This window comes from Podarcis gaigeae (assembly GCF_964106915.1).
Source record: "Podarcis gaigeae genome assembly, chromosome: 3".
Lineage (NCBI taxonomy): Eukaryota > Metazoa > Chordata > Lepidosauria > Squamata > Lacertidae > Podarcis > Podarcis gaigeae.
In genome coordinates, this window is record NC_139680.1 from 74914127 (window position 1) to 74931284 (window position 17158).

Sequence of the window (17158 nt, forward strand, 5' to 3'; positions counted from 1 at the left end):
GATGAGGCCCTAAGCTACTGAAGGTAATGGGGCCCTTTATATGTCCAGCTGTCCTTTGTCAACAACAAATTCTCCTGTTTTTGTGTTGAATATAGGCTATATGGTAATTTATGGACCTCATAGGAATCTAAAGCCATTTGCACATCATTGCCATGCGACCAGTCCATGCAGAATGTAGGCACCCTATATATAGAAATGAGCAAACCGGTAATATTTTAGGGAGCAGGTAGGGCCCATTCCTTACAGCATGGGAGCCTACACAACACAAAACACTGTTGCTGTATGTAGGTTTTGTTTTTTATCTTATATTTTGGAAATGTACATCCAGGTTTTCTTTCCTTTAATTTTTTTGGGGGCCTCTAAGAGAGTGGGGTCTTAAGCTACAGCTTGTTTAGCGTATACGTAAATCGGCACTGGCTGAGGCATGCAAAGGGAAACAGAGCGAGATTTCGACCTTTAGGGCTTCTGTGCTTTTGAGAGCTGCGCGACAGGCAGAGGCTCAACAGGTGGAGCCACCTCTAGCAAAACGACGCAGGGCAGAGAAAAAGCTTCCCTTGCCGTCCTGCGTTGGATAAAAGGCACACAAAAGCCCGGGAAGAGCGGGGGTCCGAGCATGGCGGAGCCGAGAAGTCCCGGGAGCGCTCTCTCCCCCCCACCCGGCCGGAGCGGGCCAGGGGGCGGCCTCAGTCAGCCCTTGGCTCCCGCCTGCTCCAGCGGATGCGAGTCGCCGCCGCCGAAGGGGCGGGGAAGGGGCTGCGGCCGAGGCGGCCCACGAACGGCAGCCTCGGAAGAGGAGGATGTGGAGCGGCAGCGGCGGCGGCGGCCCCTCAGGAGACCTAAGGCGTCGGACCCCTGAGAGCTCGGAGCCGAAGGCCGGTGAGGATTGGGCGCTTCTCGGGCTGAGGGGGCAGCGGGGACGCCGGAGTTCCTCCTCGCCTCAGCTCCACTCCCGGCAGCGGGCGCGGGAAGAAAAGAAGCGGGATTCTTCTCCTCAGGCGGAGCCGCTTCTCTCCTCGGGGAAGAGCGGGAAAGCGCCGCCTCTTCCCCCTCACCCCCCTAGAGCCTTGGGAGCGGCAGGCGGCGGGAAGCAAGGGGGAAGGCTTTGCTCCCTCTGGAGAAGTTTCAGTGCTGCTTTCCCCTCCCTGTCTCCGCTGCCCCTAGAGGCGTCACTCGGGCAGCCCGGCAGCAGCAGGCGAGGAAGAAGACTAAAGGGGGCTGCCGGTCCGTGTCCTTCCTCGCCAGGGCTCCTGGGCCTCCAACAGTCGCCGCCTCGGTTAGAGAGGCAGAAGTTGGGAAGGTCCCTCACTTGTTGACTTCCAACGGTTAAAGGCATAGGAGCCCTGCAGAGAAAAATGGGGCGGGGGGGGGGGAGGATCCGACGAAGGGAAGTTATTGTAAAAAACAAACACGAAGGTAAAAGTTATTGTACTGCACCCTATACCGGGGCTAGGGGCCCTGGGGTATCCAGGGCTCTTGGACTACAGCCCCCATCAGCCCCAGCCAGCAAGGCCAGTGGTCAGGGAAGGTGGGAGTCTAGCAACATCTGGAGGCCACAGTTCCCCCTTCTCTGCCATATATTGTGACAGGACGTGTTATTATGATCTGTGCTCTTCTTCTTTTGCAAAGTTTCTTTTATTTCATTTTACAGCGTGTATAAAGCAGAAGTATTAACAGCAACAAGATGGAAAACAAAACTATAAAACAGGCACCTAGAATGAGTCCAGTTGTTGCACATGGGTTAAAACAACCGAAGTCTGAGTAAAGACTGTTGTTGTTTCCAGAATATCAAGGTGACCTGTATTTGTCGATTTAAAATGATTTGTTTATCTTGCTTAACTTTAAATAGGACCACTCAGCAGTTTCCCAGGAATGCATTAAAATTATTCGTAGAAGTCCCAAGTTAAAAATGAGATCATTATAAGTGAAAGTTACAGATGAAAACGCATATTGACAAAGTTTTTATAACATTTTTGTGCAGGCATCATAAAGTGTATAGATAGGGCATTCTGCGTAATGTCAGCTAGTAGGAAGTTCCAGAATGCAGGAGTTGGCAGTCTAAAATATCAATCCCTTACAAGTGTGTAATTTTGTGGCACTTCTAAAAGTACCAGTTCAATATTTATTCATTAATTGTGGAATGATTACCGACCTGGTTATTTAGGGTTGTTTATATATATATCTATATCTTTTTATCTGTTGCTGTTTCTATGGCATTTTTTGTTGTTACTACCAAAAATGGTAGCAATCAGCTGAAAGTCTAAAGTTTGAAGACAATCTTCTAACTAGCCCTTATTGGACCTGTTGCCAAGGAATTTACAGGTCATAATGCTGGAATTTGCTCTTTTAGTTATTGTAACAAATAATAATCTAGATAAGCCTTTATGAAGCAAGTGCAGCCAACTCTCAGAAGACTGAAGAAGCTAGATTGGTGGGCAAGATTTATCTGTCTGCTTTGATAACTCTTATCTTGCAACTTCCCCAATCCCATCTCCAACCAAGAAAACAAACTAACAAAAAATAGATAAGGATTTGTTTATTTAATGGCCCACACTTGCTCCCAAAGGTGCCCAGAGCAGTAAACACTTGTGATTTAAAAAATAATGAAAGATAAAAATATATATCTAAAAACAAAAAACAGTTAAACACAATAAAACATGTAAAACAATTTTAAAAACTGATATAGCGAAAACATGTGCCTGGACAGGCATGAAACAGAACACTTTTTAGCAGGTGTGTAAGAGAGTATAGTGATGGCACCTGCTTAATGTCAACAGGCATGGAGTTCCAAAGCACAAGTGTTGCAACATAAATTGTACTGATGAAAGTCGTTAAATTTCTTTTTTTGACAACCAAGAGGGGTGCTGTTCCTCAGAGTACTAAAAACACAGTATGTAGAAAAGCATCTTGTAACTACTGTCTGTTCCACCTTGTAAATCCAACTTCAGCTTTGCAAGGACTGAGAGTTAGAGGTGGAACAGCTTTGGGGGGGGGGCAGGGGGAGGAGGAAACAGTTAAACATTTCTCTCCAAAGCCACTTCACTGATCTTCAAATACAAAAAAAAAAGTGGGAGATCTGGGTCATGGATTGTCTGTCCCTGAGGATCAAACTAAATTAATTAAGGTGGCAAACCAAGCGTGGCCAACCATGATCCAATCTCCAATATATATATATATATTTGGGGGGAAAGTTAAAAGGAATCATGAGACGGATTTAGATTGGAGCTGCAGTTCTGGGGAAAGGATATTTAACCCTTCACCCCCTGCACTAGTTTCCCAATCTCAGTTGCATCCCTCTGAAGCATCCCTCTTTGCACTGCAGAAGAACATGTGCACATACTGCTCAGACACACTTTGGGATGAAGAGTGTGGCATCATTTGCAGCCAGCAATTGTGGAATCATTGTGCCTCATCATTGTGGTTTAGGTGAGCAGGTTTGTACGCTTTTGCCATATGACTTGGGGTTCAAATTGATTCTTGCTGTGTCATCCAAAGTGTAGCTCTGGAACGCAGTGGGGGGGGGGCGAATAAATACCCACAAGAACTGACACACTTATTGCTTTGTTTGACTCTACTTTTAGCTAGAAAGATATCTGACTTAGAACCTTCAAATTGCACAATACTAGTATGCAGAGGCCCTTGGGGCCCTGGGAGCTCAAGCACTCACGAAAATCCCTGTGAAGGGGTTGGGCACCCACAAATTTCAAAACCAGGGCCATGTATGCTGCATGGCACCCACAGCTCCGAACACCCACAGTCGCTGGATCAAGTTGGCACTCCTGTTAGTATGAATAGTGCTTTGGAAAGTTTAGAAGAGAAATTTTGTGGAAGTGATCTTCCCAGATATCTTAGAGGCCTACTCAGCTGTCCCTACCATATTTCTTGTGAGATCACTAAGCAAGGCAGAACAGCTTATGCTTGCATTTTTCATGTAGCTAGCTCTGACTCTTGATTAAAATCTAGATTGTTAGCTCACTGTATATCCTCTTGTGTCAGACTGGAAGAGGTCAGTACATTCAGATAATATGCTTATCAACCAAGAAATAATATACTTTCCACCAAATTCAATGATATTTTTCTGAAAACAATTTCTGGCATATGCAGTGATTTCCAGACTCCTGTGGCAATTTTAAGATATAACAAATTTATTACAGCATAGGCTTTTGGAGACTGATACGTTCTGGTGTTCCTTAAATGCTTCTGTTGTTTCTATGAATTACAAGTTGCCCATTTTTGATAGCTGTAATACCTAGTGGACTTTTCTGAAGTTTTGTATATGTCCTTTTCACATGATAATTCGTACCTCTGTATGTTAATCCATAGATTGCTAATTGCATGGAAATGTCACTGCATGCGTTCGCTCACACATAAAAGTTGTACAATCATTTCAGTATTGAAATAGTTGCAAAGTATTTTCTCAAACAAGACAAGGGCTGCTCTTCAGCACAGAGTGAAGGTTGTTTAAGTGCATTGAAACTAGTCAGCTTTAGCCAGCTACTGTGTTTTTTGTGGTCATGTAGTACAGTGATACCCCAATGCCCACACTAAAATAATTTCCTTCCTATTTGTTCTCTTCTCAAACTTCTTCACATTAATTAGAGAAGTGCATTTTATTTCCTCTTCTGATTTTTTGCTGGTGGATTATGTGATACTTAGACCACTTACATTTTTTATGTAAAGAGTGCCTTTAAAAATACAGCCCTCTTCCACAATCATAGAATCACAGAATTGGAAGGTACCCCAAGGGTCCCTTGCAAAGCAGAAAACTAAAGAATCCCTGGCAGATGGCCATTCAACCTCTGTTTAAGAAATCCCAAGCAAAGGAGAGTCTACTACCTTCCAAGGTAGTCTTTTCCCCTGTTGAACAGCTTTTACAACAACAACAACAACAACAACAACAACAACAAGGGCTGCCCTCCCTCCTCGGGGAAAAGCCCCCAAGAGCCGCACACACTCTGTGCGCTCTTTAAAGGGAGTGCGGCTCTTGGGGGAGCCTTCCTCCCACTGCCCGGGAGAGGCTGCGTGCGGCTATTCCATAAGCCAGGACAGCAAGAAGGATTGCTGTGCAGCGATCCCTCTTGCTGTTCTGGCTTCTGGGATTCAGAATATTTTTTTTCTTGTTTTCCTCCTCCAAAAACTAGGTGCGTCTTATGGTCTGGTGCGTCTTATAGAGCGAAAAATACGGTAGCTAGAATGGATATTTCTTGGGAATTATTTGGAAATCTGTTCAAATGGTTTGAAAACCTTTTTACCGCATCAATTGCTTATCACATTCACATTAAAGAGGGTCCTTCATTAATCCCATCCCTAGCACATTTAGCCTGATGGCTGATGATGTGGACATTCTACTATGTGGACAAAATATTCAATAACTTGCATAGGATACTGTACACGTTGCTGTGTATTTCAAACTGCATGTGCATATAACAACTTGCACTTTCCCTTTATTTCTTGTTGCACTGTATGAGGTAACTAGTTTATCTGAAGAAATTCACCATCTGTTTTAATCCTACAGAGGGCATTCTAACCTTACGATTATTCTGAGTGGATATGTGTCTGCATCATATTTTCTGTTTTAAATATCTTGCATATTTATTTGGATTTTGTGTGTAGAAGAGAAACGTGATCACATGTTATACCTATTATGGAAAAACATAATGAATTAAACAAAAATAATAGTAAAATAAAAACAGTGCAAATATTCATGAAGACTTTGATGCAGTGCAGTCGCAGCAAATCTTTACTCATATCTTCTCAAAACATCAAGAAACTGTAGGAGCTTTTACACATCTTCCTGTTTGTTTTTGTGTAGTCATGTGAACCATCTTTGCCAAGAGAAGAATTCTTTAAATAGTGAAGTCTTTGGAACCCATTTTAAAGCCTCCTTTGGGTGTTCCCTTTTCAGTTTTATTCATAGTCCCCCAGAGAGTCAAAAGGCTTTCAGTTCCAATATAATGCCTACACTGTTTCACTGGAATTTTTTTTAAAAAAGATCTCTATCAATAGACTTCTTTGTCTCTTCAGCTGAAGAAGCCCAGGAAGTCCTTAAGTCGGACAGATACTTTATTAAGTAGCCATCACCCGATCAGATGTCTGATTCAGTAAATGACATTATGCTTTGTTTTTTTGGACACTTCCATAGCCAAATATTGCTTGGCTGAAGAATTTTATTTATATGAGCGATTAACAGTCTGATCCTCTGCATGCTTACTTAGAAGTAAGTCCAACTGAATTCAGTGGGAGCTTACTTTTAAATAAATGCAGATACTATTCTATCCTGAATAAATACTTACTAACGAAGAATAAGGAAATTGCCATTGTGTGTTTACCAAACAGAAGGAAAATCCCCGAAACTTGTATGGCCAGATGTTGAGTGCACTTTGCGGATCAAGTGAAATTTGAGTAGTTTTAATATATGGGGACAGCTTTTATAAACTTCAATATGTTTATAAACTTGCAGCCCAATCCAATGCATAAGTATGCTCTATTGGGCTTGATGGGACTTACTGCCATGTAAGTGGGATTTTAGGATTGCAGCCTCAGTGTGTAAAGTGGTTCCAAGGGAAGATTAATAACATTGAATTGTAGGTATCCAAGTTGAACATCTTTGCTTTTGTCATAGCATATCCAGCCAAATTCTATTAGCTTTGTCAGCTTGTTGCTGTATTTGGCTCATGCCCTCCACTGCTTTTGCAAATTTGGAGAAACCTGCCTCTGTTTTGATGACATTGCATGCAGCAATACTTCTGCTTCCCTTTTTCGTGCATGATACAGATGTAAACAAGTAAAGCCTATCCTCCTCCAGGAGGGGAGCGGTTGTGAGTGGGAGACGATTCCCGCGTCATGCAGGGGGTGCTCCGCCCCCTGCTTCAACTCCAGGCTGGCGCATCACGCCCCTCCCTGGTTGGGCACCCAATAGGGAAGCTCGGCGGGGGCGTGGCTTGCCGCTCAAACGCGGCCGCGCCAGCCATCCCAGCCATTGCCCACACGTTTTCTTCTCATGATGATCCGGAGTGGCAACCAGACCCTATTCCGGGATGACGGCATTCATCTTTCAGATCAGGGAAACAACATATATCCAATAGTCTTAGGGATTGGTTGCAGCTGTGAGGGTATTGGCGGCGAGCCTTTGGGCTCGGGTGGCGGTTAGGCATTGGAATGTGTTGTTGGTGTTTCGGGGGGCAAGGTGTGGCCATCGCCTTCCCCGACAATTTTGGGTATTCCGCTAAAGGAATCCGGCGGTCGTGGATCCTGTCCGATGCCCGTGTGGCGGGGGGCCATGGCACGACCCTCGGTGACATCAGGAGAGAGCCTATAGTTGTATTAGCATCAACAGGCTCCCCCTACTGGTGGTTAACCCCTCCTCCGTGGTCCAATGCCTAAGCCAATACCTTCTCACATGTTGTAATCAATAAAGTTGTGGCCTTTTCCTTACCCATTAACCTTACATACTGTGTCCACGTGTCTTTATTCCCCAAGCGGGGATCGGGTTCTCGAATCACAACTTGCATGGAATGGAAACAAAAGTGTTGAGTTTGTTGTTCTTGAGGCTGATTGATTCCTTATGCTCTTTAATGATTCTTGAAGTTCCATACTCTTGTATAGGGATTTAATTTTTTTTACTGGTAAGTTGTTATTTCGGTGTCAAGTTGGTAAAATGTGGGCTGGATGAGGTTGTTGTTAGGAGGATTTATAGCTGGTTGGCTGGCTCAACCCAAAGAGTGCTCACAAATGGTTCCTCAGCATCCTGGAAAAAAGTGTCAAATAGGGTGCCATGAGCTTCTGTCCTGGGCCTGTTGTTCAACATCTTTATAAATGTCTTAGACGAAGGAGTTGAGGGGATGCTAATCAAATTTGCAGATGACATCAAACTGGAAGGGGCAGCTAATGCTGCAGAAGACAGAATCGGGATTCAATATAATAATAATAATTATTATTAATAATAATAATAATTTATTTGTATCCCGTCTTTCCCGTCCGTATCCCGTCTTTCCCGACCCAAACTAACAAAAACAATTTTAATAGGGACAAATGTAAGGTTCTGCACTTAAGCAGGAATAACCAGCTACACTAATATAAGATGGGGGATACCTGGCTTACCACTAGTACATGTGAAAGGGATCTGAGAAAAATGGGAAAGGGATCTGAGAAAGGGATCTGAGAAAATGAGTCAACAGTGTGACGCAGCAGCAATAAATGCTAATGCTATTATAGGCTGCATCAACAGAAGTATAGGAAAGTAATAGTACCACTATTCTGCCTCGGTCAGACCACACCTGGAGTACTTCGTTCAGTTCTGGGTGCTGCATTTTAAGAAGGATATTGACAAACTGGAATATGTGCAGAAGAGGGCGACCAAGATGATCAAGGGTCTGGAAACGAAGCCTTATGAGGAACAGTTGAGGGAGTTGGGTATGGTGAGCCTAGATAAGAGGAGACTGAGGGGAGATATAATGTAACCATATTCAAAAAGCTAAAGGGCTGTCACATGGAAGATGGAGCAAGCTTGTTTTCTCCTCAAGTTAGAAGAAAATAGATCAGGAAGAGCTTTCTGATGTAGAGTTGTTTGACAGTGGAACAGACTCCCTCAGAAGGTGGTGGATTATCCTTCCTTGGAGGATTTTAAGCAGAGGTTGGATGGCTGTCTGTCATGGATGCTTTAGTTGATATTCCAGCATTGCATTGCTGGAAGTTAGACTAGATGACCCTCGTAGTCCCTTCCAACTGTACAATTCTGTGATTCTAGATAGTGACAATGGGTGGCATGTACATGGTACTGTATATAACTTCTGCTTCAGGCAAAATGGCTTCCTTCTTGGAAAGATTGTTGGGCTGAATGCTTGTGATAAATACAATATTTTTGCATGATAGATGCTCTTTCATCCTCAATGCCTTCATTTTTAATTAAACTTCTAGATACATCTAAAAGACCAAATCGTTTTGACATAGCCTTTGTATTCAATAGGGACGCGGGTGGCACTGTGGGTTAAACCACAGAGCCTAGGACTTGCCGATCAGAAGGTCGGTGGTTCGAATCCCCGTGACAGGGTGAGCTCCCATTGCTCGGTCCCTGCTCCTGCCAACCTAGCAGTTCGAAAGCACGTCAGAGTGCAAGTAGATAAATAGGTACCGCTCTGGCGGGAAGGTAAACGGCATTTCCGTGTGCTGCTCTGGTTTGCCAGAAGCGGCTTTGTCATGCTGGCCACATGACCCGGAAGCTGTACGCCGGCTCCCTCGGCCAATAAAGCGAGATGAGCTCCGCAACCCCAGCGTCGGTCACAACTGACCTAATGGTCAGGGTTCCCTTTACCTTTACCTTGTATTCAATATTTAGATACAAATGGCGTCTTCTTGTGGCAACTGGTACTAGTCCACAATTTTAGATATTTTTGAAGGCTGTATACTTGTTTGACTTGTTTGTTATGAAATATGTCAGACACTTGTCGCACACAAGGTCTCCAGATGCTTACAAGATATTTTAAACATATATAAAAATACATTATACTGCAAACATGTTCACAGAAAAACACACACAGCTAATATAAAAAATACACAAAACAACCCACCCGCTCCCTACAATAGCAGCAGCGACAACACATGCTCCTGATGTTTATTGTTCAAGCTGATCCACTTAGGGAGCCATCACCATTTTTTTGTTTAAGAAATTAAGGGCAGCTGGATGTTGGAGAACCTTGAAGAATTTTGAAGGCAATGATGAAATGGTTGTACAAGATCTGGGAGCAGACAGGAAAACAGTGCAGGGATTTATAAAGGGACATTGCATAGTTATAGTGACAGTAGAGGCAAATAATTTTGGCAGCAGGGTGGTAGATAGAGGTGATAGGGCAATGGAAGGCTAGACAGAAGATTGCAGCAGTCAAGGTGAAAGATGACTAGGTTGTGCAACAGTATTTTTGCCGAGAGGACAGAGAAAGGGTTACAATATTGGTAATGTTAAAGAACATACTATCACAATTAGACATCTACAGCTGAGATGTCAGAGATGGAGCAGTTCTTGGTGAAGTGAAGATCAAGAGAATATTATCATGCTCTAGTTCTGTGAGTCCAAGGGGATTTTTAGGATTGTACTTCCTCAAAAAGCTGGCAACCATGCTGCATGATTAGCTGCTTTTGAAGCTCCCCTTGAGTTCAGAAGAGGTTTTTTGTGTTTCTGTTTGTTCAAATGGAAATATCTAAAACTCCACTGGGATACCAGAAGCCTCTGTCACAAGTCCAAACTCTCTAGCAGGGTGCTCAGAGCACTGATAGTAACTAGAAAGAACAATGTTTTTCAGTGACTTGGAAAGTGAATGTCCATGCTGTTTGGTTGACAGGGTCAATTCATTTTTTGCACAATAATAAATAAGATAATGACCTACTGTGTCATATTAATAATGCTTGATCTGAAAGGTCAAGCAATTTTCCATTTGGTTAATTCATTTACATGGGGAAAAACACAAGCATTAACTCAGGGTCATATAGACAGTTTTGAGAGAAGTGTGTTTATTCTGTATTTAAATTCATGTTAAATTTTAAACCAGGTTACTTTTCAAGAGGTGTATGAATGTAGCTGAAACACAAGAATAAAAATGATCTGATTAAAAAAAAAACATTTGGTTTGAAAGGGTCTTGAGCAAGGGGCCTTCCAGTGGGCCCTTCCAAAGTCTAGCAGAGAACAGATAGGGATGGGCAGAAGGGATGGGTGGTGGCATTGAAAGCAGCACAGCTGCCTCTGAGTACTTTCTCAGCCCAGCCCCTGATGGCACCACCTGAGAAAAGTGTCTCACCCCTCATGGGTGTTTTTTTTTTAATATATTTTTTTATTAAAGATTTCTTGGTTTACAAAAGTATGTGCAATGTCTCTTTTCTCAAGTTACATTTTCTACAGATCAGTTTCATTTGTTGAGACATTAGTGCAGGCATAGGCAAACTCGGCCCTCCAGGTGTTTTGGGTCTACAATTCCCACTATCCCTGACCATTGGTCCTGTTAGCTAGGGATGATGGGAGTTGTAGTCCGAAAACATCTGGAGGGCCGAGTTTGCCTATGCCTGCATTAGTGTTACATTAGGAAGAAAAGGGGGGAAGAGGTGGAGGGGGCCATGGTGAGTGGGGGTGGAGCCGGGTGGCGATGTTACTATTTTACTTAATGTATGTGTGGGGTTTTGTGTCAGGGTCGCTTGTGCGGTTTCTCTTCACTATTCGCTTGTGTTTCTTTGGTGGTGAGAGAGGTTGGGGTTGGCCTAGGGTGTGGTTGTTTGTTTGTGATTGGCTGTGGTGAACTTTGTTTTCATATGTAATTGAGGTGGGTGGGGCCTCTCCCCTCCTGTGTAGGATTTCAGCCTTAGGAATCGATGGGCTGTTAGCAACTTTAAAATATCTCATTGATTTTTCTCGTTGTTTATTTTGTGAATTTATATTCTGTCCTTCAGTATAAATTAATATTAGAATACTGGCTTTCAATAAAATCCAGCAGAAAAATAGAACTTTTAAAATTTGCTGCATAACATATTGAAAGGTGTTGTTATCAAGTTCTTACAATTTCCAAAAGATTACTCATTCCAGATTTGAGAATGTGTTCAAAATAATTTTATGTACCAGTATTTTTAAAAACTGTATCTGGGTGTTTGAGGATCAGTTTTCCATCAACTTTATGCTGGTCTCTGTCTTTAACCTGAAATCAATTTCCCTAACCAGCTCTCACAAGTAGTTAACAGTGGAATAATTTCATTTTAAATATGCTTAAGATGGGTATGTATGTTTTGAGCTTTGGTGGGAAGGGAATAGGGAGAGAATAAACCCCTGTAATATCTGACAGTATAGTACTATTTTAGTATCATGATTGTGAGCCCAATCAGTAGGAAATTCCTTCTGTGAATTATGCCATGGGGGGGGGGGGGGAAGCATCTTAAAGAGTAATTAGTGCACCTTAAATAGTTTTGCAAATGCAGTGCTCCTTTCTCTGCCTTCCTTCCATTCTCTAAGTATCTGGATAACATGTCCTGATTCTGCTATGTGATCTTATGTGATCCTGTGCATTACATTACATTATATTGTAGTTTTGAATATGCAGTAAATATATTGGAACAGCCACAGTGGTATAATTGGGATAGCTAGAGATCAGTCACAATCCAGAATTTTATTAAATTGAATGGCCAAATTTTGGACATATCTGACTTATTGACCTGAAATGGCAGCTTCAGTGTTTGTTGTCTTATTCTCATTATAGGCAATCACTACTGAGTTGCTAGGAGAAGATTGCTTTCTATTTCAGTAAACTCAATTCTCATTCCAAATGGACTGTGTGTCAGACACTTAATTTGCAATATATTCCCCTGGTGAAATTAAAAATTCAAATAGTTCAGCTGGAACACTCAAACTGTGCTTGCTTCTTAAATTGGCCTCTGTTGGCGTGTTGTCGTGCTGCCTTTTATCTGCCTGATGAGTCGTATACTGAAGCCCTCACCAGGTGTTTTGACAGAAGCGAGTGGCGTTGAGGCCAAAGATTTGTCTTTCAGCCAATAGCTTGAGACATGAGTGACTTATTAAATAGTTCCTCAAAGGCGACAGTAATACAAGACATCACATTCTACCAGGTAATGCTGCCCGTTAAAGTATATTGAGTTTCAACAAAAACCATTTTGTATACAAGTAGCCTAACTCCAGCAAGTTTGACTTAACCTAACAGAGCTTACTTTGAAGTAAATTAGAGACCTAAATTTTCAAGCTACAGTGGTGCCCCGCAAGACGAATGCCTCGCAAGACGAAAAACTCGCTAGACGAAAGGGTTTTTCGGTTTTTGCGTCGCTTCGCAAGACGAATTTCCCTATGGGCGTGCCTCGCAAGACGGAAACGTCTTGCGACTTTGTTTCCTTTGTCTTAAAACCGTTAAAACCAAGGGTGCTTTGCTTGAACAGCTGCAGTTGCGACTTGACTTCGAGGAGCAACTGTTAGCACGCGGTTTGGTAGCCTTTTCTCAGACTTTGCTCATTTTTGAAGCTTTCCCAAAACTTTTCCAGAACTTCTTTTGCATCCATTTGGTAAGTTAAACTTTTAAAACTTCTGGGGGGTTTTTGGATTTTGGGTTGGGGTGTTTGGGATTCAAGGACTTGGTGTTGGGGGGGGTTTAAGAGAATCTGGGAACTTGTGGTTTTTTAAAAATTTTTTTTGATTTTCTGTGACCATTGGGCCATGTTGGTTTTTTTTTAAAAAAAATCTGGGTTTGAATTTTGAAATGCTCTTTACAGTATGTGTGACTTTAAAGAGCACTTAATAAACTCTTGTTGTACCAAATTTGGCTTTGTTTGGACTTTTTTTGACCATAGGAACGCATTAATTGATTTTCAATGCATTCCTATGGGATTTCGTGCTTCGCAAGACGAAAAATTCGCTAGACGAAAAAACTCGCGGAACGAATTAATTTCGTCTTGCGAGGCACCACTGTATCTTCTGCTTAGGATTGTCAGTGAATCAGACCAAATCATTGAGCGCAGGACTGGAATCTTTTTCCAGCCGTTTTTATTGGACATACACCTGTGCAGTAAATGCAGTACAAAGTGATATAAAAAATACACATACAGGGTTGGTCTTCTTAATTTGTGGGGCATGTGTGAAGTAGAAAATTGAACTACAGTCTACAGTTTACATTCTATTCATGTAAAAACACTAGGCAGGCCCCACAAATAACCCAGTGATGCATTTTAAATAAAAGCACACATTCTACTCATGTAAAAAGATGCTGATTCCCAGACCGTCTGCAGGCCGTATTTAGAAGGTGATTGAGCCAGATCCGGCCCCCGGGCCTTAGTTTGTCTACCCATGAGCAAAGCCATAAGTCAGGTGAGAGGTCAAGGAAGAAGAAGAAAAATCTGTTATGGTACAATGGACCAGAGATTTGGGTTTGTTGTTTAGTCGTGTCCGACTCTTTGTGACCCCATGGACCAGAGCATGCCAGGCACTCCTGTATTCCACTGCCTCCCTTAGTTTGGTCAAACTCAAGCTGGTAGCTTCGAGAACACTGTCCAACCATCTCGTCCTCTGTCATCCCCTTCTCATTGTGTCCTCCATCTTTCCCATCATCAGGGTCTTTTCCAGGGAGTCTTCTCTTCTCATGAGTTGGCCAAAGTATTGGAGCCTCAGCTTTAGGATCTGTCCTTCCAGTGACCACTCAGGGCTGATTTCCTTAAGAATGCATAGGTTTGATCTTCTTGCAGTCCATGGGACTCTCAAGAGTCTCCTCCAGCACCAGAGATTTTGGTTACAACATCCAAATGGAATCATGGGAAAGGTTGTGGAGGGAGGACCTGAAATTCACTGTGTGCTGCGATTAGAAAGAGAATTTCATGAAAATGCTCTACAGATAGTACTTAACACCTGGAAAACTGTCCAAAATGTATAAATCTAGGTTAAACATCTGCTGGAGATGCAGGGAGGCAGAAAGCACTATGCTCCATATGTAGTGGAACTGCAAAAAAACCAGGGAATTTGGGGAAACAATATATAACGAACTTAAAAAAAATGTTTAAATGTTTCTTCCCTAAGAAGCCTTAAGCCTTACGTATAATGAGCAATGAAATTCCAAAAAGGGTAAGGAAACGTTTTATGTATGCAGTAGCAGCAACAAGAATTCTGATTGCTAAGGTATGGAAAGGAGATTCTACTCCCTCAAAATTAGACCGGCTGAATAAAACGTTAGAATATGCAGAGCTAGCAAGATTAACAGCAAGATTCCAAGACCATACAGAACAAAAATTTAATAAAGAGTGGAATATTTACAGAGAATATCTAAAAGAACATTGTAATAATCTAAATTCTTTGGCAGGCCTGGATTGACTTCTGCATAAAATAAGAGAATTTTACAAAATTTACACAACTGAACAATCTATGAGAGAGAACGCTAAGTGCACAGTTGTAATGTAATTCAGGAACCACAATGTGGGGATTGGAAGTCACGTCAGAATTCGTGACATGTGAATTCAATCTTTTAATTTTTTGTAATGAGTGTTGATTTTGGATTGCCTTTTGTTGATCGTTGCATATTGTTTTGTTTTCTACTTGTTTTGTTTTTAAAACCAATAAAGCATTTTTTCTTTTTTCTTTTTAAAAAACCTTTAGTTCTGTGTCAGTTTATGCCTTCTCTGGTACTTTCTTCCAGAAGATTAAAGGTACCCCTGCCCGTGCAGGCCAGTCGTGTCCGACTCTAGGGTTGTGCGCCCATCTCACTTAAGAGGCCAGGGGCCAGCGCTGTCCGGAGACACTTCTGGGTCACGTGGCCAGCGTGACAAAGCTGCTCTGGCGAGCCAGCACCATCGCAGCACACGGAAACGCTGTTTACCTTCCCGCTATAAAGCGGTACCTATTTATCTACTTGCACTTAGGGGTGCTTTCGAACTGCTAGGTGGGCAGGAGCTGGGACCGAAAGACAGGAGCTCACCCCGCCATGGGGATTCGAACCGCCCACCATGCGATCGGCAAGCCCTAGGCGCTAAGGTTTTACCCACAGCGCCACCCGCCTCCCTTTCAGAAGATTAGGTGTACATTTTTGGTGCATCCCCCCTGTGGAAGCATTGGAAGCTGAACTGGATAAAAAAATCCTACAGGGTAGATCAGTGGTTCCCCCCAAAATTTCCTCAGTCTGCTTGAAAATTGCTGAGGGTCTTGGAATGCCACTTAGTGATTTTTTTCTGCCTGTGGTAGCAATTGTAATGTGCTGTGCTATTTGCTGTTAGGATTTTTAATTGCATTTTTACAGATAGGTTGTGGACCACCTGAATGTAGCTTACAGATCACTGGTGGTCCATGGATCACTGTTTCGGAAGCCCATGGAGGTGGGGAGAGAGTTTGCATCTGAAATGATGCAAATCTACTCCTAGTGTTGTTTTCTACTAGAACTCTGATCAGCAAGGTAAAATGTTGTTCTTTAACCCAAACAGTTTAAGTGGCTTGCTTAAAGTTAAACCATGACTACTTGCAGCAGATGGTATCTTCTGGGAATAGGAAACTTACAAGAAGGATCTTTCCTCTAGTTTAGAGTAATGTGAATAACAGGAAGCAACTTGCCAGCTGGTGTTTCTCCTGTTTCCAAAAGTGTGCAGTGTCGCTGCTTTCTGAATATGCACTTCTCTACTGTAGTGTGCCATTTAAAGACATGTTCAAGGGGACTGAAAGCAGCAAAGGATTTTTCAGTCTTACAAGAAGCTATCATTTAATGATATATCACAGCAACGGTATATATTGCTTTTAAATTTTGCACTCTGTGTATGTGGGTGTGTTTAAATGAACAGGTGGTATTTCCGCCTTTGTAACCTTGCTTTGTGCAGCAAGGTGATGCAGATTTGAAAAACAAACAAATATTAATCAGTTCATTTTATGACTTGACTTGGTGTAGTTCAGTGCCTCCTTGCTTCACTGGGTGGTGCCATCCTTGAAGGCTTATATTTGAAGACTTTGCAAAACTGTGAAATTGATAGGTGTATTCTCTTTAAAAGCAACAAACACATATTCAAATGGGCTGTTCTTTCCTGCCATAGTTCTGCTATCAGGGAGGAGAAAGATGGGAGAAAGCATGTATTTTATTTTGTATTCTCTCACTCGCTGTTTCTTATAGTTGCATACCCTCCAACACTTCTCTGATGAAAATAGGGGCATCCTAGTTGTTGGTTCCAGACTGGCAAGGTAAACATAAGGCTGGGTTCTGTGGTGGTAATTGCAGCAGTTAAAGGGAGGAGTTGCAGAGGGACTCAGATTTTATTGGAATGGGGGCTTCAGGGAGAAGGGGAGTGAGTTGGTGTGACAGTAGATCTGGAATTAGGGAGCATTGGGGCTGGTTGGGCATGAGTGTGTGCTAGCTTGGAGCTATCTGAGTGTAGGGGTGCCAACTTGAATAAAATATTGGGGGAGCAGGTTAGCCCCACTCCACATAATTGATCCAAAGGTGTGGCGCACGCACACACTATTTGAATGGCAATCAAATTTGGGTGGGGGCTGGCCACCTCAATACCCTCAATGGGGTGTGTGTACAAAGAGACCTCAGCCCCTAGGAGTTGGCTCCTATGTCTGAGTGATTCTCACTGGGGTTTGGGGTATTTGGCAGTGACTTGGGGACCAAGGCGAAGTCATTGGCCAGTTGGAAAGACCTCAAAGGGGCAAAACATCTCAGAAATA

At 42.7% G+C, this 17158-nt stretch overlaps 1 protein-coding gene across 8 annotated transcripts in view; it reads left to right on the plus strand.

Annotated features, from left to right (window-relative positions):
* Positions 1-389: 389 nt before the first annotated feature.
* DISC1 (DISC1 scaffold protein) overlaps positions 390-17158 on the plus strand; it is a 149302-nt gene continuing 132533 nt past the window's right edge. The window contains exons 1-3 of one of the 8 annotated variants that reach the window (XM_083732267.1): positions 390-876; positions 1649-1790; positions 3320-3423. In XM_083732267.1, coding sequence (XP_083588393.1) covers positions 3357-3423 — 67 coding nt within the window. In that variant the 5' untranslated portion in view covers positions 390-876; positions 1649-1790; positions 3320-3356. Of the gene's footprint in view, positions 877-901; positions 1298-1648; positions 1791-3319; positions 3424-15746; positions 15900-17158 lie in introns of those variants that run through there. The other 7 variants (XM_083732261.1, XM_083732265.1, XM_083732262.1 and 4 more) reach the window with 7 other exon arrangements.